Source organism: Lytechinus pictus, chromosome 19 (assembly GCF_037042905.1).
Source record: "Lytechinus pictus isolate F3 Inbred chromosome 19, Lp3.0, whole genome shotgun sequence".
Taxonomy (NCBI): Eukaryota; Metazoa; Echinodermata; class Echinoidea; order Temnopleuroida; family Toxopneustidae; genus Lytechinus; species Lytechinus pictus.
Genome location: NC_087263.1, coordinates 15,729,030 through 15,754,003, shown reverse-complemented (window position 1 = coordinate 15,754,003; position 24,974 = coordinate 15,729,030). Strand labels below are relative to the sequence as shown.

Sequence of the window (24,974 nt, the reverse complement as noted above, 5' to 3'; positions counted from 1 at the left end):
TGTGGGACGGGAAAAAAGAAGTAAAACAGAATGGTGGAAGTTTTAAGGAATCCGGACAAAAAAAAAAGTTATGGCTATTTTAAAATTGAGATCCCAGAGACAACGTACATTTCAAATTGGCGACTCGGTAAGTAAATTATGACAAGTGGCTGGGGCAAATTACCCCAAAAGCCATTATTTCATTAATTATCAGGTATTGGAGGTTTTCTTCTTATATACCCTACCCCCTGGAGCAGTAATAAAAAAAAGTACACTCTAAATTCCAAGGAGTTAGAACAAATCCAGATCGGCTGTGAATATGGACCAGTCGAATATTAGATTTAGATTTAGAACTTATTGATTTAAATATAAATCTAAAACGATTTGAAATTAAATCTTTTGAGACTGAAAAATTTATCCTCAAGATTTAAAATAAATTCGAATTTCGACCGGTCACTTTTCGCAGCCGATCTGGATTTATTTTTAAATCCTTGGAATTTAGAGTGTATAACGTGCTGTTTTATTTCCTCATGAAAGAAAAATATAATTTGAAATAAAACGTTTGATTTTTTTTAAAAGCCATTTTATGTATTGGAGTAAATGGAAGAATATTCCTTGCCTTGAAGTCTGAATGGGGATTGTGCCTAATTTTGACATTTTAAAATTCATAACTTTCTTACTGTTTGTCTCATATTGTTCCAGCTTTCATCTACATAACTTGTCTGATTCTTTTCATTCCGCTATAAAACAACTTTTTATTTAGGTTGGATTCCCTTTGAACTCGACAGGTGTTTGGAAAGTGACACAAGTTGACAAAATTGACCGGACACCAAATTAGTTATAGTAACATTATTAAATCTATTACTTTTAATTTTATTATTGACATAAAATATTAGAATGTATTAACAAATTATCTTTCACAGATCTTACGTAATATATAAATACCTAATGATAATCACAATAATTTGAAGGCAAAAATTACTAAATGTAAATACAAAAAGAAAAGACCCCCCCCCCCATAAAAAAAAAGATGTGCTTCACATTAGTAGATGGACCGAAAATTTTTAAGCAAAGAAGCTTTATACTGTACAACCGTCTTATATAATGTAGGCCTATATATAAATATACATGTTAATGTTCATCATCATCATCATCATCATCATCATTATTATCATTATCATAATCTTCATCGTATTAGTGTCATTACATTATCATCATCAGCAACATCGTCGTCGTCATAATCATCACCATTGTCATCATCAATATCATCATCGTCGTCACCATCAATATCGGCATCAACATCATCACACTTAGCCCAGAGTCATATTCACCACGAGCACTTTGCTTACATATCTGAAAATATTGAAACAAATCAAGTATTGAAACAATTTGAATGTACATTTTAGTAAGGTAATAATAATAATTTAAAAAGAAACAACAATCAAAATGTATTAATATGAGAGCAGCAGCCTACCTATACAACAGGTTGGGAGGGGCAAATATTTTCTGAAAATCTTTATAAAAAAAGGGAAAAAAATCTGCGTGGGGGGGGGGCACTCTGTCCCCTCCATGTACACAAGTTTACGCCTATATTGCAGTCGAAGGTGTATGTTGGATTTTCATTTGCATTATAGTTTTGCAACGAGCTTTGGCATACTGTAATATTAAAGAAAATATTTGTGAACGTCCATACAGACAGTGCACCTCTTCGGTACACTGTCTTTGTTTGGTTTTGTGTTTTTTTCTCTTGTCTTATTACATTTATCTTACATACAATATTTGGGTATGAATATATTGTCTTGATTGTATTAATTTTTGTATAGTGCATAAACATACGAAGCTTGACCCCATTAGTAGTCTTCAAATATTCTATTGAACATTGTTAATTTCTATTTGTATTTGATAAATTTTAATCAGTTATTTATTTCAGGGGACTCACATAAACAAGCGAAGCTTTCCAGTGAATTCACTTTTTTTCATTTCTGTTATTCATATTGTGTTTTGTTCCTACTTACTTTGTCAATTTGTTTGAAATGAAGAAAAAATAAATTCAACAATCAATCAATATTTGGTGGTCGATCAGACCGTTACTATAAATAAAAGTTGCAAGGTATGCCCTATCATGATAAATATTGAAAGTGTACATATTTCCTCGCAGATAATAGGCATGATAGGCCAATCTGTAGAGGTGGCTTCGAAATTATAATTAGTACTCTTCACCAGGTCCCTCGGAGAGAATCTTAAGCCTTCCGTCCTCTGGTTGCTTGCTTACAAGCACTCCTGCTATAATGTTATTTTCAATGCCTATTTCATGAATGTCGCCCTCTTACGAATATAGAGAGCAAGTCGGAGGTCCTCGATCCACAGGGCACTTTGGGTCGAAATAATAAATCAATAAATCGAACAAGAATTAACAAAGAAAACCGCTAAGATTAAAAAAAAAAATTCTGATAATCAATGACGAAGGTATCAACTTTAAAGTTTGGCAATATTTTGAAGAACAGTTATATATGCATGCCGTCATATATGTCCCCACTTTCAATCTTTCTCATGTTATTACATGAAATCATAATGGTTTCATATTTTCATACATGTGTGTATTGTGTCTCCCCTGTAAAAAAGTTGAATAGGTTGCAGCAATGCATGTTTCATGGAGACAGGCAACAAAAACTGTTTCATTGTAATAAGGCCAAATTAAAAATGTCATAACTTTGTTAGTCCTTGTGGGATTTTGATGACATTTTCAGTGTTTTGTTTGTCCGATTTTGTTTAACCTGTTCAAATCATAGTTTTCAGCCCGGAGTACCGATTTAAAATCCCATTTTGTAGCGTAATTATGGCAAAAGCTCGTCATCCTCTAATACCACAAGTACCTAAGTCAAATCACGTAAGACACAATCGTATAACATCACTTAAATATTGTTAAACCATAGAGCTATAGCTCCATGGTTAAACTGACCTTTGATAATTATGAACGATCTGATATTATACAATATGAAAACTGCATTTGTGGCACAAGTCAATTATTAGTCACTAAACCCACACATTGGCGCACATTATAATTCACAACGAAAATTGTAACCAATAAACAACAGACAATTAGACACCGGATTATCAATGCAAGGAGGGGTAAATCAGCAAAATATTCAAATGAGACACAAGTAATTGCTACGATAACAGGGCCACGCCTCCTTAAGCACCTTGGATGTTTCTTGTTAAGCAAAATAACAAATTTGATGAAAATATAAGAATTGTTCTTAATACCTGAAGAGAATATAGATTTACATACTTACATACAAAACAATGAACAAAGAAAAGAAGTAAATGCACTGATACATAACTAACGATAATTCTTAATTAATAACACATTATATAAAATAAAGTAAGGGTTTTTCGGTCTACTCCAAACTTATAACGCATTCACTTATTTTTTGTAAAGGTCCAAATTGCAATTACGGGTATAAACATTAAACGTTTGTCGAATTGGTGCACTATTCCTTTATCGCCAAACCCCATGGATATTCGCCCACCTTCAGTGAATGCAGATCAACTTTAAGTAAAACACATTTATCACATTATCGAAATAAAGTTCTTTCTTAACTTTCCGAGCCGTGGGTGGTATTGTTTGGACTTTTACCAAATAGCACGGGCATTTCCTGACAGGGATTCGCGAACTGAATCGATTAACAGGCCCACTCGCTCTCTCGCAATGATGATCTCGGACCCCTTCACTCTAGGTCTGGGCTGCTTTGCCACCTTGCGTTCTGTCACCGCTGAGCAGTGGACAGAGATCCGACGATATTCTGTCGCAATAATGCCGTGGAACCACCGTCCTTGCGGTAGTGCTGAGACTTTAAATGAGTCCGGTTGGCATCGTCCCCTTCTGTTCACTTAACCATGGACATATCCGATGATTTCTATCTTGATAATGTCTCGGATACCATTAACATGGAGTGCAGTAGCGTAGGAACTTTAGATGGATCTTGGTTGCATCGTGAGCTTCTGTTCACAGAACCATGGAAAGATCCGACGATGTCCTGTCAGGATAATGTCATGGAAAAGACAACGCGTAGTGCGGTAGCGTAGGGACTTTAGATGGATCTGGGTTGCATCGTGAGCTTCTTTTCACCGAATCATGGATAGATCCGATGATAATATTTCTATCGTAATAACATCTTGGATACCATTAACATGGAGTGCGGTAGCGTAGGTACTTCAGATGGATCCGGGTTGCATCGCTTGCTACCTGCATTGTTCACTGAACCACGGGCAGATCCGACGAAGTCCTGTCAGAATAATATCATGGAAACCACCATCGCGTAGTGCTGCAGCGTAGGGACTCTAGATGGATATGGGGTACATTGTGAGCTTCTGTTCACCGAACCATTGACAGATCCGATGATATATTTCTATCGTAATAATATCTTAGATACCATTAGCATGGAGTGCGGTAGCGTAGGGACTTCAGCTGGATCTGGGTTGCATCGCTTGCTACCTGCATTGTTCACTGAACCACGGGCAGATCCGACGAAGTCCTGTCAGAATAATGTCATGGAAACGACCACGCCCAGTGCGGCAGCGTAGAGACATTAAATGGATCTGGGTTGCATCGTGAGCTTCTGTTCACTGAACCATATACAGAACCGATGAAATATTTCTTAATCTTAATAACATCTTGGATACCATTAAAATTGAGTGCGGTAGCGTAGTGACTGTAGATGGATCCGGGTTGCATCGTCACCTTCTGTTCTGTCACCACTGAACCATGGACAGATCCGACAATGTCCTGTCAGAATAATGTCATGGATATCACCATCATGGTGTGCGGCAGCGTAGAGACTCAAAGCACATCTGTATTGCATTGCCACCTCCTGGTCACTAAACCATGGACAGATCCGACGATATTCTATCTGAATATGTCACGGATACTTAGATCATGGAATGCGGCAGCGTACGAAATCTAGATGGATCCGAGAGCCTCATCCGTCGGTTTCTCATAATCGGTTTTCGCCCCGACAAACTACCTTCACCGTGGTGGCCACTCCATGCTTCATTTTCAAAGTACTTTGTCCACGGCATCCGGGTAGATTAAATATGACCCGGATTGTGTCCGTCATCACTTCAATTACCCGTTTCAATCACCGGGTTGCACACTTCGGTTTCTTACTCGGTTCCGGTGCCCAAAACTCTTAATCGATCCGTTTGCCTCCAATTCGTTTAATACATTAAACAATGGTGTTATCGGTTCGGTTTCGATTTATTCGGTTTCTACGATTGTTACCACCATTCGGTTATTTAATCGGCTCAGATGACCATCACATTCTTCAATCCGTTTGCCTCATTTTGTTTAGTACATTTATCGGTTCACTTACATCGGTTTTGTTTACATCGCTCTTTTCTTAACCGGTTAACCTCTTAACCTCTCGGTTTTTTCCGGTTATGCAGAGTTACATCATTCAACTCTATATTACTATGTTTATCATTATATTTTAACACCCCAGTAGTAATTTGGATTTTACCGGTTCAGCTACATCGGTTTTTATTACATGGTTTCCTTTGTCGGATTGCGTTATTCGGTTTCTCTTTCGGCTCTACAATAACATATTTAAATCCTTATTACCCTGGCTTTGGTGGCCATCAAATTTTATTTAGCGCAGTAGAATATATGCACATAGTTTCTGCGCTATACAAATTAGTATATTATTATTATTATTTAAGCAATGGAAATCTTGGTTCAATTTGTTTTGATTATGTAGTTTTTTTTTAATATTTCATCAGTTTGCCTAACCGGTTCCAATCCTTCGGTTAGTTTCCCGGCTCTACAGTTACATCCTTCTATAGCTATGGTTAGTGATCACGTGATTATAACGAGTGTAGCACCTAAATAATTGCCATAATATAAAGGTGAAAAAAGGTACATTAACACTTCATTGTGGAATAAAAACGCAAAAAGGAATAATTTCCATGCAGATAAGAAACCATTTATCTGTTTCTATTCATTGCAAAAAAACCCCAACAAATCTTGATTTGTTCGCTGTTAATATAATCTTACGTAAACTGAAGTGATACATGCAAAATTTCCTATGAAATATCATGTGACGTTGGCATCTTTGAAGTGAAATAGTAAGAACAAGAATAAAATGTATTTTTTCAGAGAAATTACAAGGCAGTATAAAACTGATCAGTGGTTCATCCTTAACATCAAATGCAGCTCCTATTATACTCCAAAGGCATCGTTGCGCATAGGCTATATGTATTTATGAAAATAATATTTTTTTTCAATATTCAAAGGCAATAATCCGTTAGTAAAGCATTGATACGAGCAAAACATATAAAATAGATCGAACTTTTCTACAGTATTTACTCTTTATAGTAATCTGCACGTTTTGCAAATTATTGCAAGGCAAGCACTGTTCAGCTAAAAGCACCGCGAATTATGACGTCATCCCATGTGACAAACTAATTCCAAGCACTGTGAAAGCTTTCAACACGTACTACAACGCCCGATATTTTATCGTCTTCAAAACAAGGCAAAATGTAATCTTATTCCAATCGAAACAATGGAAAGAGTCAGTTTTCTCTGCTTCTACACGGCATCACTTTGATCATGACGTCATCGCCACAGATCGGACTCCCTCTGCAGTTCGGATTGTCGGACATCGGATTGGTTCGAGAACCGCTGCGGTTTCCTCCTTCCCGGCGGTCCCTGTATCCGCTTGTATATTTTCAACTGCGGTGGTTCAACAACAATCTAAAGAGTTATAAGCAAAAGAAGTAAAAACAAAATTGTTAATAAGCCAACACCTAAATAAAAAGATGGCCTATTTGAGCGATTTGAATATAGCCAATAATTCTTATGCAAACCTGATTAAAGGCAGTCAGTGCTTACATTTTCATTCTCATCGCTAATTAATTCATTCATTGAATAGTCTGATTGATCACTAATCTATTTTGTGAAATTATTATATAGGCCTACATTCAATGACTGATTAACTCATGTATTCATTTATCTGTACATTGCCATTATAGTCATTTATCAATCTATCTACATATCTCTATTCATTCATTCATCTCATTTTATCCATTCATATATCAAGGGCGAATCCTGGATTTTCCAAGGGGGGGGGGCAAATTTTGACAAGCAAAAATAAAAGTTTTCATAAAAAATTATGGTAATTTTTTCCAAGAAAATTTTACTAGCAAAAAAAAAGGGTCCTCACTTGTGTATAAATGACATATCCCCATCCAAACATATATGCTGAAACTTTCAAAGGGGGGGGGGGCACACTTGTGTAAGAAAGGCATATTGACATTAAAAATATTGAGTATGGCTCTCAAGGGGAGGGGGGTACGGGCCGGATGTGCCCACCTCTCCGTTTCTGCTTTTCAATTTATATCTGAAAGTGAACATTTTCCCAGTTCTTTAAATAACGCCGTGAAAAAAAAAGCAAAATCAGAGAGATGTATCCTTGCCATGTGGGTAGAAGGGGAATCATTTTTTTTTTCATCAGTTTTGTTCTATTTAATCCTATAAAAGTATTGAGCATTTTTGGGACCACTCCCGACGTGTACTGTAAAGTCCCTATTTTTACCTAACCAAACAGGGAAAACTTACGTCATCAAATGAGATCTCCGGTGTGGTATCCGGCGATGTAGTATCCGGTGATGATGGCGGATTGCTGGATCCGCTAGGACTCGGGTTGTTTCTCTTCTTCGGTTTCGGCGCTATTGGAGGAGGGGTCGCCCTGGTATTGGTAGAGGGGTGAAGAAAAGATATATGAATTCGAATTAGAACGTGATATTCATGTGGTGTTGTATTGTGAAATACGATGTAAACAGGTATCATGATATTTTGTTCTGTTTAATATTCTGATAAATGAATAAATGAATAGATAGATGAAGTTTTATCCCCCCCAAAAAAAATAAATAGATAAATAACCGAATAAATAAATTTGACTGAATGATATGAAAAAAATATAAATAAATGAATGAATAGATAAATGAATAAGTAGAAACAAAATGCCCAAACAACAAACAAATAAAAACAATAAATTAATCAAATTAATCAGTTAATAAGTAAATAAACAAATAAATAAATGAATAGATAGATAAATACATAAATTAATCAATTAATAAATAAATGAACAAATAAATAAATAAATAAACAAATAAAAGTGTATCTAATAGTGGATAGCTATTTCATCTGCCCAATTAAAACATTGACACATAGGTGCCAGGAATTGTTTTTGTGTGGGTGGGGGGGGGGGTACAGTGGCAACATCTGCCATGCACACAAAATCATGTACATCAATGTCATGCTCGTCACCCATTAAACATTATGAAAATGACATTGGGACACTCACGCACGACAGAGGGCGCAGGTGCAAACAATAATTATCCCCGCGGGCGTGTGAAAAAAAAACGTGTCTTCAGCTTTTCCGTCCAATAATAGGCCTACATGATTGTGACTATGAACGGAAAATGTTATACATTAAATGGATGATGACTAACGAAGAGATAACAAAATTGTATTTAAAGATGTGAGTTACAACATCAGTGATGATGAGGATGATGATGACCGTCGTGATCGTGATGAAGGTGGTAGTGATGATTTTGAGAACAGTGGTGATGGGGACGATGACGATGGCGATCACGACAACGATGATGATAGAGATGATTGTGATTTTTTTTACAATGATGGCGATGATAAAGATTGTGGTGGCAAAAATGTTGCTTAGTGTGGTAAAGGTGGTGGTGGTGGGGACATTGAAGGAGGAGACATGAGGGTGATGATGATGATGGTGACAATGACTAATGATGATGGTGATGATGATGATGATGGTGGTGATGATGGTGACGATAATGATGATGATAGTGATGGTGACAATGGCGGTGGGGACATTGTAGGAGGAGACGTGAGGGTGATGATGATGATGGTGACAATGACTAATGATGATGGTGATGATGGTGATGATGATGATGATAATGGCGGTGGGGACATTGTAGGAGGAGACATGAGGGTGATGATGATGATGGTGACGATGACTAATGAATGATGATGATGATGGTGACGATGACTAATGATGATGATGATGATGACAATGACTAATGATGATGGTGACGATGACTAATGATGATGATGATAGTGACGATGACTAATGATGATGGTGATGATGATGGTGGTGGGGACATTGTAGGAGACATGAGGGTGATGATGATGACGATGATGATGATGGTGACAATGACTAATGATGATGGTGATGATGATGATGTTGATGATGATGGTGGTGATGATGATGGTTGACGATGATATTGATATTGATAATGACGATATTGTTGTTGTTGATGATGATGATGGTAAATGATGAAGATAATATTAAAATGTGATGTTGTTGTTGTTGTTGTTGTTGTTGTTGATGATGATGATGATGTTGATGATGAAGAAGTAGAAAATGATTAAGATAATGATTATGGTGATTATTATAATCACGATTTCGTCGTGAAATGAAGGGGAATAAAAAGCTTAAAAAGATGGGAGAGATGATAAAATGATCAAGAGCAAAAGGAAGAGGAGAGAAGAAGAAGACAACTTACTTGTTTGGTTTTGGTTTATGTCTATCCCTTGATTTCCCAGCCGATCTTCTTTCCTGTCTCGCTTTGTTCAGTCGTGACGTCACACCGTCCTCGCTCGATGACCAATCACTGTCCTCGCTTTCATGGTCGTGACCAACTGACCAATAGAATAAACCAAACAGACACAAATCATGTTAATACTGATTAAAGCTGAATATGGCAAAAATCAAAATAATTGTAAAAAAGTCATGTTTTTAAGTGACACACAAAACGTTTGATAATTATCGAAATCATACATTTGCACTTTTAAAAGGGGCTTTTACATGCATTCAGGATATTATATCAAGCAAAACCAAAATGATTAGAATAAATAAAGAAAAATAGATTTCATTCAAATTGATAAAAATTCTGATTCCTGTTCATGCGAAAACTAAAGGAGGCATGGATAAGGTGCAGAATGCAACAACAATGATTTGGTTCCTGTTGTCATCCTAATCAAGATGAACATTCATTCTCATCATCATCATAATCATCTTAATCATCATCATCATCGTTATGAATATGATCACCATCATGTTCATCGCAATCATCATCATCTTCATCATCATCGTCATGATCATTATCATCATCATCATCATCATCATTATGATCATCGTCATGATCATCATCATGATCATCGCCATCATCATCATCATCATCATCATCATCATCACCACCACCACCACCACCACCACCACCGCTCATCATCATCATCATCACCATCATCATCATCATCATCAAAATGACATTTCATGGAATTCGCATTGTTGAGTTTTTCGCATAAGGCGGTTAGGTATCAAACCTTTAAACATTTACAACTCATTTATTAAAACTTCTAAAAAAATTGTACAACTCATTTATTTTCAAATCGAAATTCACTCACAGTTTTTCTATATTCATTATCTTTATAGTAAAACAAATTTTATGTCAGGGTAGATTTCTCTTAAAAGAAATACAAATAGTTCATAAATGGAAAAATGTTTTGAATGGCTGTCGCGATTGCTGCATGTCAATAACAGGTTTCGTTGCCATGGTAACTTGGATTTTGCTCCCGTAAATAGCAAACGATATCACCCTAACATGGTGTGATATATGAATTTATGATATGCGACAGAGCCTGTTTGTTTGTAGGCATGCGAATGTACGAACATTGTTCACATATAGTATACCCAAATTGAAATTGTCTTTTAATAATATATATGTAAAGCGCTTAGAGACGTCGTTCCGATGTGTTAAGCGCTATATAAATGCGGAATATTATTATTATTATTAATTTCGAATACATCACCATTCTGAACTGGTTGTGTTACATAGCATTTCGAAAAGCAATTATACCTTGAAATAATACTGCATTGAATAGAATAATTTAACTTAAAATTTGAATACATGTAAAATAAAACAGAGCTATACCTCCATTTAATAATTTGCCTATTCTATACATTTTACGAGCCCTTTATATAGACCTAATTATTCATATCATTGCTCCCAGTTATTAACGATATGCAATAAATTTGATGTCATGACAAAATTTATTCAAACCGATAAACAGCCAATTTCCCCCAAATGAATGCAAGTAATTAACCCACAACGAATAAATGATAACCATAACTCTGTATGACCGTAAGTTAAAGGTTACACAACCCTACATTAAAACTGAAGCAAAAAGGAACAAAATGATAATCATTATGTTCAATTTTGGAAGAAAATTACAGTAGTTTTAATACATGTAATATTAGCATTGTATAAAAATAATGCTGAGACCATATCTTTCTTTAAAAAAAAAATTAGTTTTATGAAAAATACTGAAATGCTGCAACACTGAGAGTGATCCTTTCTTTTGCTGAAATGTTGAGCCCGAAGACTCTTTTTGCACCTTTACCAATTAGATAAATTAACACGCAGATTTGTACACTTTAGATGTGCAAGTTGGCAACTTTTATGTGCAAAGAGGACTCATAAAGTGCTGCATTTTTGCACCCTTTTCACTTATGGCGCAATCTTTCCCTCAAACAAGGTGCAGCCCTGATGATGATGATGGTGATGATGATAATGATGATGATGATGATGATGATGAGGACGATTATGATGATGGAAATGGTGAATATGATTGTGGTCAAGAGTCATGGATGAAGATGGCGATGATGTGTTGATGAAGGATAAGATGATGATCACGATTGATGATGATGAAAATTAAATTTAGACCCATTTAACATGTTTAAGGCGCAAACTTGAACCCGTTCCCAACCCCTTAGAGTGAGGGTGTAATCACGGATTTAAATGTTCATAAAAATCTACCATTTTTATTGATTCACGAAGATAATCTTTCTTGCTTTATATGTTTACGGTTTCTCAACATACTTTCGAATCAATTTGTGCTTACCCTTTAATCCCACAGCATGGAATTTGAGTTTTATTTTCGTTAGAGGATTCGCATCCAGGCACTTCTCAAACGAGGTGTGAATTAATATATTGTGTAAATGGTCTTATTAAATTTATGTCGGTTGATTATTCACCTCGCCAGTTACGAAAAAAACACGATATTAATGCGTCGAGTTCGGGCCTATTAACAATAAATGATTCATTATTATAATGACTGAAATTAAGTGTATTAAAGAGAGAGGGAGACAGACAGATAGAGAGAGAGGACTAGAGAGGAAGGGAGGGAGAGAGGGGATAGAGAAAGGAGTAGAGACGGGGAGAGAGAGGGAAAGAAGGGGAGAGTTAGAAATAAAGTTGGTAGAGAAAGTTGAAATAGAGGAAGAAAAAAAAGACGAAGAAGAAGAAAAAGAAGAAGAAGAAGAAGAAGAAGAAACATAAAAAGAAGAAGAAGAAGAATACGAAGAAATGGAGAGAGATATATAAAGAGGGGGTGGGGTGAAGAGTGGTAAAGAAATGGGGATAGATAGAAATACGAGAAGGCGTATTATACTACCATTCATCACACAAAATCGGAAGCACACGAAGTCGTATGATAAAATATGGAAAATCATAGATGTTATCTCTACTGTATAGGAATTTCGCTCGAATCACGGTGAAGATCCCCACATGTGTATTGATTTTTCAAGAGCATGTTGTTGCTACGTTACGAGAGGGAAAACCAATGGCGACGTTTTCCCTATACCGAGAATAAGAATGGGAGGGGGTGAATGGTACGGTGGAGGGGGAGGGGACGCACAAGCACGGAGGAGGGGGGGGGGTGTTGGTGGAGGAGGGATCAGAGAAACTGAACACTATATCTCTGACTTTCGAAAAGAAAAAGAAGACTATCTTTCAATCAGGGATTATCTATTTTTATATTAGTTTCAGATGACGAAAGAAGTAAATAATGAAATCATCAAACTACCATTATCATAACAACATCAACGACAAAATAAGTACTTCTACATAATTATACTTTTGTACTACTATTACTTATACTACTACTACTGCTACTACCACTACTACTATTACTACTACTACTACTACTACTACTACTACTACTACTACTACTACTACTACTACTACTACTACTACTACTACTACTACTACTATTACTACTACTACTACTACTTCTACTACTACTAGTACTACTACTACTACTACTACTACTACTACTGCTGCTGCTGCTACTACTACTATTACTACTACTACTACTACTACTACTACTACTACTACTACTACTACTACTACTACTACTATACTACTACTACTACTACTACTACTACTACTACTACTACTACTACTACTACTACTACTACTACTACTACTATTACTACTACTACTACTACTACTACTTCTACTACTACTAGTACTACTACTACTACTACTACTACTACTGCTGCTGCTGCTACTACTACTATTACTACTACTACTACTACTACTACTACTACTACTACTACTACTACTACTACTACTATACTACTACTACTACTACTACTACTACTACTACTACTACTACTACTACTACTACTACTACTACTACTACTACTACTACTACTACCTACATTTTTTTACTAACACTACCAAATCTATCACAGACTACTACTACCATTACTGTTGCTGCTAATGCTACTACTATCAGCGTACTACTATCTCTTCTCCTACTATTTTCATCACTATTTAAGTTTTGAAACAATACCCCTTCTACATCAATGAATACTTCCTCTATCTCTGCAAATCCCAAACATCATTGAACGTGCTCTTGAGGAAGGAATTCAGTCATTGATACCACAGTTCCTCCACATCACAGCGTGACGAAGAGCAACTCAACCTCACTAGTCTCTCATCGTAAGCATTACTCATCGCTCAGCAATCTTATGTTAAGCACATTGTTAAAGATAAGGTTTGATTCACAGCAACAAGAAAAAGGACATGAAATTGATTTAAAACCAGTCTCACATTTATGTAGTATGAATCCCATTAACTGATTTATGTCACAGATTATTTTACATTATCTTCGACAGACATGGCTGATCATATAATATTCACTATCATAAGTGTTAATATCATCATCGTCGTTATTCTCATTTGTATTATTATTCTATTTTCATATTCATAATAATAATATATCAATTAATATTATTATTATTATTATCACTATTGTTATCATTATTATAATTATTATCATAATTATAGTTATTATCACTATTATTATCATTTATTATTGATGATATTATTTTGATTAAACATTGAAAATGACCAGCGGCGGCAATTTTTTTTTTAGTTATGCACAGCGTCTCCTTAGTAATGTCAAACGATTATCTCATAGATTCTGAACATGATTGTTTGTTAAGGGGTACCTGGTCTACAGTGTATGAAAATATTAATTGCTTATGGAAAATGACAGGCCTAAAAATGAACTGATTATTAAGGCATACCTCAAAAAGGAAGTGAGCTTTAAAACTATTCATTCATGCTCGATTTCACGCATGTTAGATTGATACCCGAGCATTACTCATTCTCTGCCATCACTTATCCATGAATGGTAACATTATCTGTGACGACATTCATCATTATGTGAAGAGGCTGCCACGCCGTGCACACATACATAGGCTAGGGAAAACCGTTTTCTTAATTCAATTTCTTGGTATCAAGAATTGCCGATTGTTAACACAAACACAAATTATTTTCCAGAATGAAAAATGTTGTTCTGAGCATGTGCAAGACAGTTGTAGCTGTTTTGCCCAAGTGCATAACGATATTTTTTGCAAATAGAAGCCTAATATAACTACATGTGAACCTTGAATATAATTCACTGGTGACCACTGTGCATTATTGTTACCATAGATGGCAGAGATTACCATAATTATAAGTAATTTATGAATGTTTTATGTTTGCCAAGTCCGGGCGGCCGCTTATTATCGTTGCATAGCTACGAACTGTGTTAAGATCTTCGTTAGATCGCGCGAGCGATGCGGTTACGTAATATCCCCCACACGCAGTGCGTGCGTCTTCATGAACGCCACTTCTCATTCTTTTCAATGTTTTCAGATCTTCAGTAGATAGCGTGCGCGATGCGGTTACGTAATATCCCCACACGCAGTGCGTGTGTCTGAACGCCTTTTCGCACTCTTTTCAATATTCTGTTGAATGGAAACAATCACCAACACTTCATTCATTAACAGCCTCCGCCTCTCTCTTTCTCTCTCTCTCTCTCACACACACACACACACACATTTATGTTTCCTTCTCCCTCTTCGCCTCTCTACCTCCCCCTCTATCTATATTTGTCTCCCTCTCTCTTTCTGTCACTCTCACTATCTATCTCTCTCTCATTCCATATCTCCACCCCTCTCTCTTCACTCATTTCCCATCAGATTTATTCCTCCCCATACATGGCTCCCAATGGCTCTAGTTCCTTCATTACCAACTATCTTCTTGCAGTTTCAAAGACTATGACAATTAGCGACAGCAAAATGTGAAAACATTTACTTTAGCTCTGTATTTTGTGCTCATTATCAAACAACGGAAGCACATGAGAATTGATGAATCCTTAAAATGGCGCCTTGAAAGGGACTCCATTGTAACAAGGGGGAGGGGTCACATCCGGGGCAGAATAACCTTTTGCAGATAACTCATTCAAATCTCTATTGATCAAGCATGTTGAAGGCCCATGCCTTAAACAAAAGCACCTAAGCTGAAAAAACTTGGGTGTTAAAACTTACACCAGTGTGTGTTCCCAGAGGTAACACACAAGGTATTAAAATCACACCCCCCAGATTGAACATAACACCAAAGAATGTTCAGTGTAACAGTCGAATGTGTTGTAATAACACCCATTGGTGTTGAACACTGTGAATTTAAATCCGAAGTAAAATGACCGGTTTAATGCTCTCTGTACGCTTTTCCACCATAAATGATAACAAATTCTGAGGCATTCAAATCAGAATTATTAAAAGAACATTTCGTCATCATTTCGCATCCCCATTCAACCAAGTTGTTTTTCACTATATGAAAGGAGTGACACTTTAATATTCTCACAAAAAGAAGCTACGCAATGGGACCTCTAGGAAGAACAGAGCCATTATATCAATGGCTCTGACACGAATGATTAATCCGTATCTTTTAAAGTGCTTATATATTCATTTTTGATATTTGTACAATGTATTTTATTTAGATTGTTTATACGGTAAATAAATTAATAAATAAAATAATGATAACAAAAAATAACTAATTTTAATCTTTGATAACTCCTGGACACTCATCTTAACTTACCCTTTGACCAGGGCTGCTGCGACGTATAGAAGACCCCTCTCACGTAGCTATACAGTTTCCTGGGCAGTGTGACCAAGAACGACATCGTCCTCCGTATCACACCCTTCCTTCCCTTCGAAGATGACGTCGATGGTGGGTCGTTATTGTTCGAGTCAAGCTCATCATCGATGTCGTCCTCCTCTTCAATGATCACGTCGTCCGATTCCAAACACCGCTTCGGTTTCGCCCTCGGGCTGTGCGACAGCTCCTGCTTTTCCTTGCGATGGTGATTGTTTTCGTTGTGCTGCAGTGTCGGCTTGTTTTTTTCTTCAGCATCTCCGCCAGTGCTTCCACCGCTGTCGTCTCCGCCTCTGCCCACTGCTTGGTAAGCCACATCAGACTTCGTCATCTTGCAGATGCTAGCCCGCGTTTAGTACAATAGAAGATGTTGATGATGCTGTTGATGACGTAATACACTTCCACCTTTTCTTCTTTCCTTTCTCTCGTGATCCAAAAATAGATGCTGTCACTTCGCTGCCGCTCTACCGTCGCGCAAAAAGCAGTAGTGTATATAATTGTGCTTAACGACGTTTAATATGATATTTTGACTCTATTTGCGGACACGGTTGAGCCTTATTGGTTATACACACAATTCGTCCCTGTGTGTTAGAGGAATGTCTCTGTGTGTGTGTCTCTCTCCGGGGTCGTACGTGAAAGCTTGCAGAGAGGGAGAAATAGAGAGAAATATACAACACAAATAATGAACATACATGCAATAGTAATATAATGGATCGGGAGATATATATTTTATCGAACTTGATCTATCATTTTCTACCAAGGATTTATGTGATGAAAGTCTAATGAATGAAAGAGGGCTTAGAATATGGTTGCATATTTTTTTAGTAAAGTGCTGATGATAAAGAAATGAGAAAAAAGTGAGAGAGAGAGGGAGAGAGAGGGTATTAGTGTTCTTATTTTGTCTTCTTTGTCATGTTTTTTTTTTTGTATTCAAGCATCCATTTCCCCTTACGCAAGTCATTTAATAATTTTATAGGTAGATAAAAGGATAGACAATATATAGATAGAATGTACAAATAGATTGATAGACAAATAGATCGATAGATAGATAGAAAGGTATATAGATAGATAGATAGATAGAAAGATAGATACAAAGATAAATAGATCGATAGATAGATAAATAGATAGATGGATAAATACATAGATATATGGATAAATGGATAGATATATGGATAGATAGATAGAATGATAGATTGATAAATAGATAGAATGATAGATAGATATTAGATAGATAGATAGAATGATAGATAGATAGGTAGATAGATAGATAGATAGATAGTAGATAGATAGATAGTATATAGATAGATAGATAGATAGAATGATAGATAGATAGGTAAATAGATAGATAGATAGATAGATAGATAGATAGATAGATAGATAGATAGATAGAGGGAGGGAGGGAGGGAGAGAGAAAGCGAAACAGAGTGAGATACATGTTGATAGAAAGACTATCCCAACTGGAAAGAAGACAGTGTCCCACAGTGTGTGCCACAGTGTGTTCACAGTGTGGAACACAATGTGAAATCACCTTCACACTGTGTTAAATTTGAGCATTTCAACAGTGTGAATCACATATTCACATAGTCGACTATGTGAACACGCTGTGAACAGTCACACTGTCGATGTGTCCACAGTGTGAAAATATCTTTACACTGTTGAATTTGAGCATTTTAACAGTGCGAATCGCATATTCACATAGTCGACCATGTGAACACGCTGTGAACAGTCACACTGTCGAGGTGTCCACAGTGAAAATATCTTCACACTGTTGAATCATTTAAAACAGTGTGAATATTTTCACACAGTCCACTATGTGAACACACTGTGATCACACTGTGACACAGTGCGTTCTTCCCAGCAGTGGTGCGTATTAAAGTCAAGGGCAATACACAACTCAGCGTTTACTGACCCATGCGCATGTTTCACACGAGTGACGGGTAAATGACCAAAAGCAAAAGCGAAAGTCGCCTCTCTATCTGCAGATCTGTTGCTTGATCGATTTGCCATTTTTGCTTTCCTTTGAGAAAAACCCAAAGAATTGGGAAAGTTATGACAAATACAAAGTCCACATAACCATTTATTCATGGGAATTTGGTGATATCAGTTTGACATTTTCACTATCGCATTTTGTCACGATCGGGGTTTTCCATATACGAAATGCAACCGTGACTCATTTTAACACATAGGTTATTATCACAAAGGTCTTATAAACAAAAAATCCCGAACTTTGATATGATTTGTATTTAATATTGTTCAGATGGATTTAAGAAAAACGAGAGAAAAAAAAAAGAAATCTGTGCAGACCCTTTTAAGATATTTGTGACTGAAAATCATATAATTCATTATTTATTATATCCTGCATGATGAGTTTAATGGTAACACATTTATATATGTAATGAAAATGGGATGGTGTTTCCGGTCACTTTGCACGTTTTTGAAGCGCTTAATAATGATTTTCGGGCGCATGTGTTTTGTTAGGGTTTCAATTTACAGCATATCGCAGACAGACATATAGGTGACAGTTGGAACCTTCTATCTGAGGTTTATGGAAGTCAAACAACTAATGCCTTTAACTGTTTAATATTTTGAATTGGGTATGAATGTAAATATTGAAAGAAAATAAGGGTGTAAAGAAAAGCAAAGGTACTTTGTAAAGGGTTATTTATAGTATTAAACTCTTATGCATGTGATATAATTAGTTTTTCTACCGTGTATGATTATTATTTTTAGTTTTTCATGGAGGGGGGGGGGGTGGAGTTGCTTGAATTATACATGAATTATACATAGATTCACTCTCAGATTGTTTGACCAACTTAACCGACTAACACTTGGTTAAAACACATTTACGCGCAAAATATCTTCATATATTAACCAACTTTGGAATTAATAAAACACATTTTTTTTAGAGCGTACTTTATCGGATAGATGGCTGTAAAATAAAATGTGCATATCATATAAATTGTTTTGCAATTTTATAATCAAGTTCGTTTTTAGTGTATGCCTATTGTACCTACACTAAAAAGAATATTGGGTAAAAATGCTCTGTTAGGGTAATTATGTGTCCAGCCAACATTAGTCATTTATATCTATCCAGTGTGACGAAAATTTTGCCCATTCTAAAGTGCTGATCATTTTTTAACCTAACCATGTTTACTGGACAATATGCTTCCCGCATTGGGTAAATTGGTTGGACACATAATTAATCTCGTGCTGGTTAAAGTTTTACTCAATACAGTGTATAGAAAACAGGATGACTCCATTGCCATCGCTGAAACTCTATATACCTCGGATTAATAATTAAACCAGCTTGTGTTTCAGACTAATAATTTAGTTACAATATCAATTTCTAAATTACTTGGAAGAGTCCAACCTTATATAATGCTCCCGCATTTGGATTTCGAAATTAAAACGGTGTCCATAATCCTTTCGATGCAAAGAATAATCATGATAATTGGTAAAGGAATTTCGTCATAAATGTGGTTACTATCCAGCTGGACATGGTATTGAAAGTGTTGTTTTTGGCAATTTCCTCATTTCGTTTAGTTTGATTTCAATCATTCATTTCCATTTTCAACATAATATGACACATACACTGCAAAAACTCCGGTGCTGATTTAACACCAGCTCGGAATCTCTATTATGTCCACACCAGAGAAGTGAAACAACACCAGTTTCGTTTTGGTTTAACACCAGATATGTGTTTACAATACCAATTAGTATTAAAACAGCATTGGTTAGAATTCCAAACTGGTGATGTTTCAACACTTCTCTGGCGTGGAGATATATAGATTCCGGGCTGGTGTTAAATCAACACCGGAGTTTTTGCAGTGTACAAATTTATCAATCACATTACTAACAAAATATACACCTTTGTTCAAATCAATACGTTTAGGATCAAAGTAACTTTTTGAAGAAATTGTGGGGGAAAATGAGGGAAATACCAAGAAGCAAAACTTGTAGCTCTGCAATGTTACTATTTTCAATTCGCTGGTATGTGTGGTTTTTTGTACGCTTTATCAATATTTTGATGAATTAAAGTTATAAAACAATCAAACAAATGTTTTGTAAAAAAATTGGAAGAAGTGTTTGCCGAACTATGCGAATATAATCGACTTGAATCATTTCAAAAGAGGCTTCTCTGTTCATCAAACCCATTTCAAACCAGAGATGTTGTGGCTCAGTGGATAAGTCTCCGGACTTTGAACCACAAGGGCCGGGGTTCAAATCCCGCGTCCTTTGGCAAGGCGTTTATCTACATTTGCCATTCTCCACCCCGGTGTAGTAAATGGGTACCCGGTAGGAAGGAATTCCTTGAATGCTCGATGCGCCCGATCAGGGTAGCCATGCTAAAGCCGGGGTAATAGTATGCAGCCCTTAGAAACATTAGTATTAAGCGCTATATAAATGCTGCATATTGTTATTATTATTATTATTTCAAAATATACGTCCGACATATGCAGTTTGATCCAAAAACATTCGTGATTTTATTTATTGTGGCAATATTTTGTAAACAGTACTCCATCTACATAAGTGTTATCATCATTCCTTAACAAGCCAGGACATGCGGAGATATTATATTTCACTTGAGTATATTTGAACGATCATTTTGGAATATTGACAATGATCTCAATGATACCTGGTAACTGAGGAGCATTTGACGCATGTATCTGCTGAGTAAATCCCAATTTGTTAATTGAATTGGCAGCTACTGTAGGCGATTACAAGTGTTGTTTAATCTATTAGAGGCGGAAATAGCCTCCCTACAGGTAAATTTCATACTTCCTCATTTTCCTCTTTCTTAAAAAAAGGAGAAAGAATTGCCAAAGTTCATCATTTCTACAAATATAAAGGAATTTAGTTCTGAAGTACGTGGCATATCCTTCTGATACCAACAATGATAATAACAGCTTGATTTACATGTATGAAGCGCTTTTTGCAAGAAAACAAAAATCGCAACTATCATTACCCCGGCATTAGCTCGAGCTCCGCTTCAACGGCAGCGCTCAGTGCATTAAAGGTATTAATCCTAAAGGTTGCCCATTTATCTCACATGGGTTGAGCCCAGCACGTATACCTCAACACTTAGGAGTATATGAAGAGCTTGGTTGCAAAAGGGGTTAGGTCCACTTTGGACCATTCCAAGAAAAATCATGTTTTTTTTTATTCTCACTTATTGAAATTTTCTTATGAGAAACTAAATTGTCATGATGTACTACCCTATCATGCATGTGAACATACAATTGGGTATAAAAGAAATGTACCCTTTTTAACAATTTTTTCTATTTAATTTTTCAAAACTTATCATTGTGGATCTAACCCCTTTTGCAAGCAAACTAAAATTAATCTAATCTCTTCTGAATAAAAAAGTGATTTTTCTTTGCCACTTTTATTCACGTTTCAAAGTGAATTTCAAATTTTCTTTGGTATCATCACAGCGACTAAAAATCTACAGGTTTTGAGACAGAAAGCAATACAATTTATGAAAAATGGACCTAACCCCTTTTGACAAATGAGCTCTTCAGAAGAGTTCGGTTGCAAAAGGGGTTATGTCCACTCCACGAAAATCTTTTTTTTTAATTCTCCCATATTGCAATATTCTTATGCGAAACTAAATTTTCATAATCCCATGTCATATGAACATAAAATTGGATATAAAAGAAATCTATCTGTCCTCGTGTTTTTTTTAATATTCTTTTCCAAAAAAATTCTTTGTCGACCTAACCCCTTTTGCAACCAAACTGAAATGGACCTAACCCCTTTTGAAAAAAAAAGAAGATTTTTCTTTGCCATTTTTGTTCACTTTTTAATGGGAATTTCAACTTTTCTTCGGTATCATCTTATAGAGCTACTAAAGATCTATACACTGAGACAAAAAAAATGGAATGCCAAAATTGGCAATACCAAGCCCTAAATACTAATATTTAAGCCATATGACGATAATCTTGTCTAAACAGAAAAAGGAAGAAGCGAAACGTTTAAAATTAATTTCAAATACCCTTAGGAAGGCTTTGTATAGGATGTAGGATTATATAAAACATAGAACACAGTGACACACAGTGTGTTCACATAGTGGACTATGTGAAAATATTGTCCACAACTGTTAAAATGCTCAAATTCAACAGTGTGGAGATGTGTTCACACTGTGGACACCTCAACAGTGTGACTGTTCACATGGTGTGTTCACATGGTCCGCTATGTCAATATGTGTTTCACACTGTTGAAATGCTCAAATTCAACGGTGTGAAGGTGATTTCACATTGTGTGCCACACTGTGAACACACTGTGGCACACACTGTGGGACACCGTGTTCTTTCCAGTGGGCTGTCCCTGAAAAGAAACGATATACTAATATTCAATTTTCCCCTGTTCGTCCCTATGGTGTGTTTTCCTTTGAGGAAGTCGCATTCTAAAAAAAAATCCCTCAACTGATTCGTGTTCTTGAAAGACAATCATATTGGAAATAATTTCGTGTCTGTGTAAATTGATTTATTGCACCATTAGTTTTTTGTGTGTGTTTGATCGAAGGAAATTGTTTACATAAAGAGGGTGTTTTATCGATCGTCACCATTAATCATAAATGTGCACAAAGGTTGTTAAAATGGCTAATTTCGATTTTGAAAGGTGCTTTTATGGATGACAACCCCCAAATTATATTCCACCATTGAAATCTGTACACGCCGATCCGCTGGGGATTCCCCTCTACCCGAATAGCGCCTTAGTCACACCAATGTAACCGACTCCAAACCGATCGATGGTATGTCATTGGTAATAACGTATTAGCTTTGATCGGTCTGGAGTCAGTTCCGTTTAGTGTGACTGAGGCGTGACGTCGTTGTACGTAAATAATTTTCGTGTAAAATTGTTTTGTGCAAGAAGAGAAGGAATAGGTGCTTCCCACGTTTCTTTGAAATATCAAAGGGAATGTAAATTTTGTTCAAATCACCGATTTATGATTAGGTGATAAATTTGAAATGAATATTTGAAGAATGGTCATACATTCACCTGTCAAAGTGGAAATATTTTTTCAGTAAAAATATAATGTTTACAACTTCCTCTTTCATATTTAACATTATTCAAATCTTAAAATTATGCCCCCAATAAAAAGAGTAATAGACAAAGAATGGATCTTTGTTGGTTTCATGGTGAAATATGAGATGAGGTCATTATGCAGTTATGCGGACCTTTGTTATGGACTTTTGTTCGAATGTTCAAAAGGGGAGCTGACAGAGAGAAAGCGGAAGATGATAAGAAAAAGGTGAACTGAACGTGAATGGTACAGATGATACATATTTCTAATTCATAATTCATAATTCATAATTCAATTCGGTTTATTAGATATAAAACAGACTACAATGCTGTAGTCCGAAGACTTATTGTGCAATGTTTACATTGATTATTATTTACATTTGAAGATTGTATATACACTTAAAACAATTATTCACATATTCACATTATTCTATGGAACAAACTTCCGAATTCCTTTTAACAGTATCGATACAGTAGACAAATTCAAAACAGTTCTTAAAAATTAATCATTCAATGGACCTAGATCCACGGTTATTCATCATGTACCTCAATTCAACAAAATTATCTCAGTAGCACATCTTTTTTTTTTAATGTATATTCTGAAGCGCCATAGAGACACTACGTGATGTCCGCTACATAAAAACTGACTATTTAGTACACCACTCCGCCTCAACCCCACCCCAGAAGGGCTCCCATTATCTCATTTTACTAAAAAGAAACATTATCAGTGAAAATGGTTAAAAGAGTGGATTTTACCTCTCCTTTACACTTCTAAATTTTTGAAAATGTTAATTTAGTTCATACATTGTTGGATATCATGGACGAAGAAATCGTTAATGGGATTCGTGATACATCTGATTAATAATCGGATAGGGATATAATCGCCATTTGACATACAGGTGTTATATAACACATGGATATCATTGCTCAATTAATTGTAAATAGTGATGAAACGTGATGATGTGATTTTACAGGTAATAAATATCTATATAATTTTATAATGGACAATAATATGTTATTTTCATGTCACTGCTAATACGTTAAAATGGATTCTTATAGGTTTTTATCTTTAAAAAGACGAATTAACTTAGAAGGAAAACATGATTTTGCGTTTTATTTAATAGTCCTGGGCCCCGGAGCCCGAAAACTACAATAGTCAAACTTAAACAAACACTTAGTAAAAATGATTCTTCACATTTTGGGGGGCTGCTAAAATGTATATGAAAAAGAAACTTACCTGTAAACTTGGGTGGTGTAGAAATTATTTCCAACGAATAATCAAGCACCTCTGTATTGTAAATCCTTATTAAGATATTTTGTCCCACTTAATACATTCTCGCACCGAACGTGATAATTAGAACTTAAAGAGTCCGCGAAGCGTAAGTGTGACTCGCGGAATGCAACGCGGTGAATATATACATCTATCATCGATCTGCTTCCACCCCCGTTACTAATATGATGTCTCCATGACCGTGTAATATTTCTTTATAATGCCCCGTGCGAACATTGATATCTCTGACATTATATATACAACATGATATTATATTTAGTTTATTGACACAAACTTTGGCCGTGCTGCAAAGTGTTGTGCGGCATGTTTTTACGAT

General features: G+C 35.9%; 1 protein-coding gene across 1 annotated transcript; it reads right to left on the bottom strand.

The window, feature by feature from the left end:
• Positions 1-820: 820 nt before the first annotated feature.
• On the bottom strand, positions 821-24,974 carry LOC129282531 (uncharacterized). Its single transcript, XM_054918422.2, has 5 exons — positions 24,605-24,974; positions 16,285-16,980; positions 9,574-9,709; positions 7,595-7,724; positions 821-6,730 (listed from the first exon to the last, which is right to left on the bottom strand). The coding sequence occupies exons 2-5, from the start codon at positions 16,670-16,672 to the stop codon at positions 6,593-6,595; spliced, it is 792 nt and encodes a 263-aa protein (XP_054774397.2). The 5' UTR covers positions 16,673-16,980; positions 24,605-24,974; the 3' UTR covers positions 821-6,592.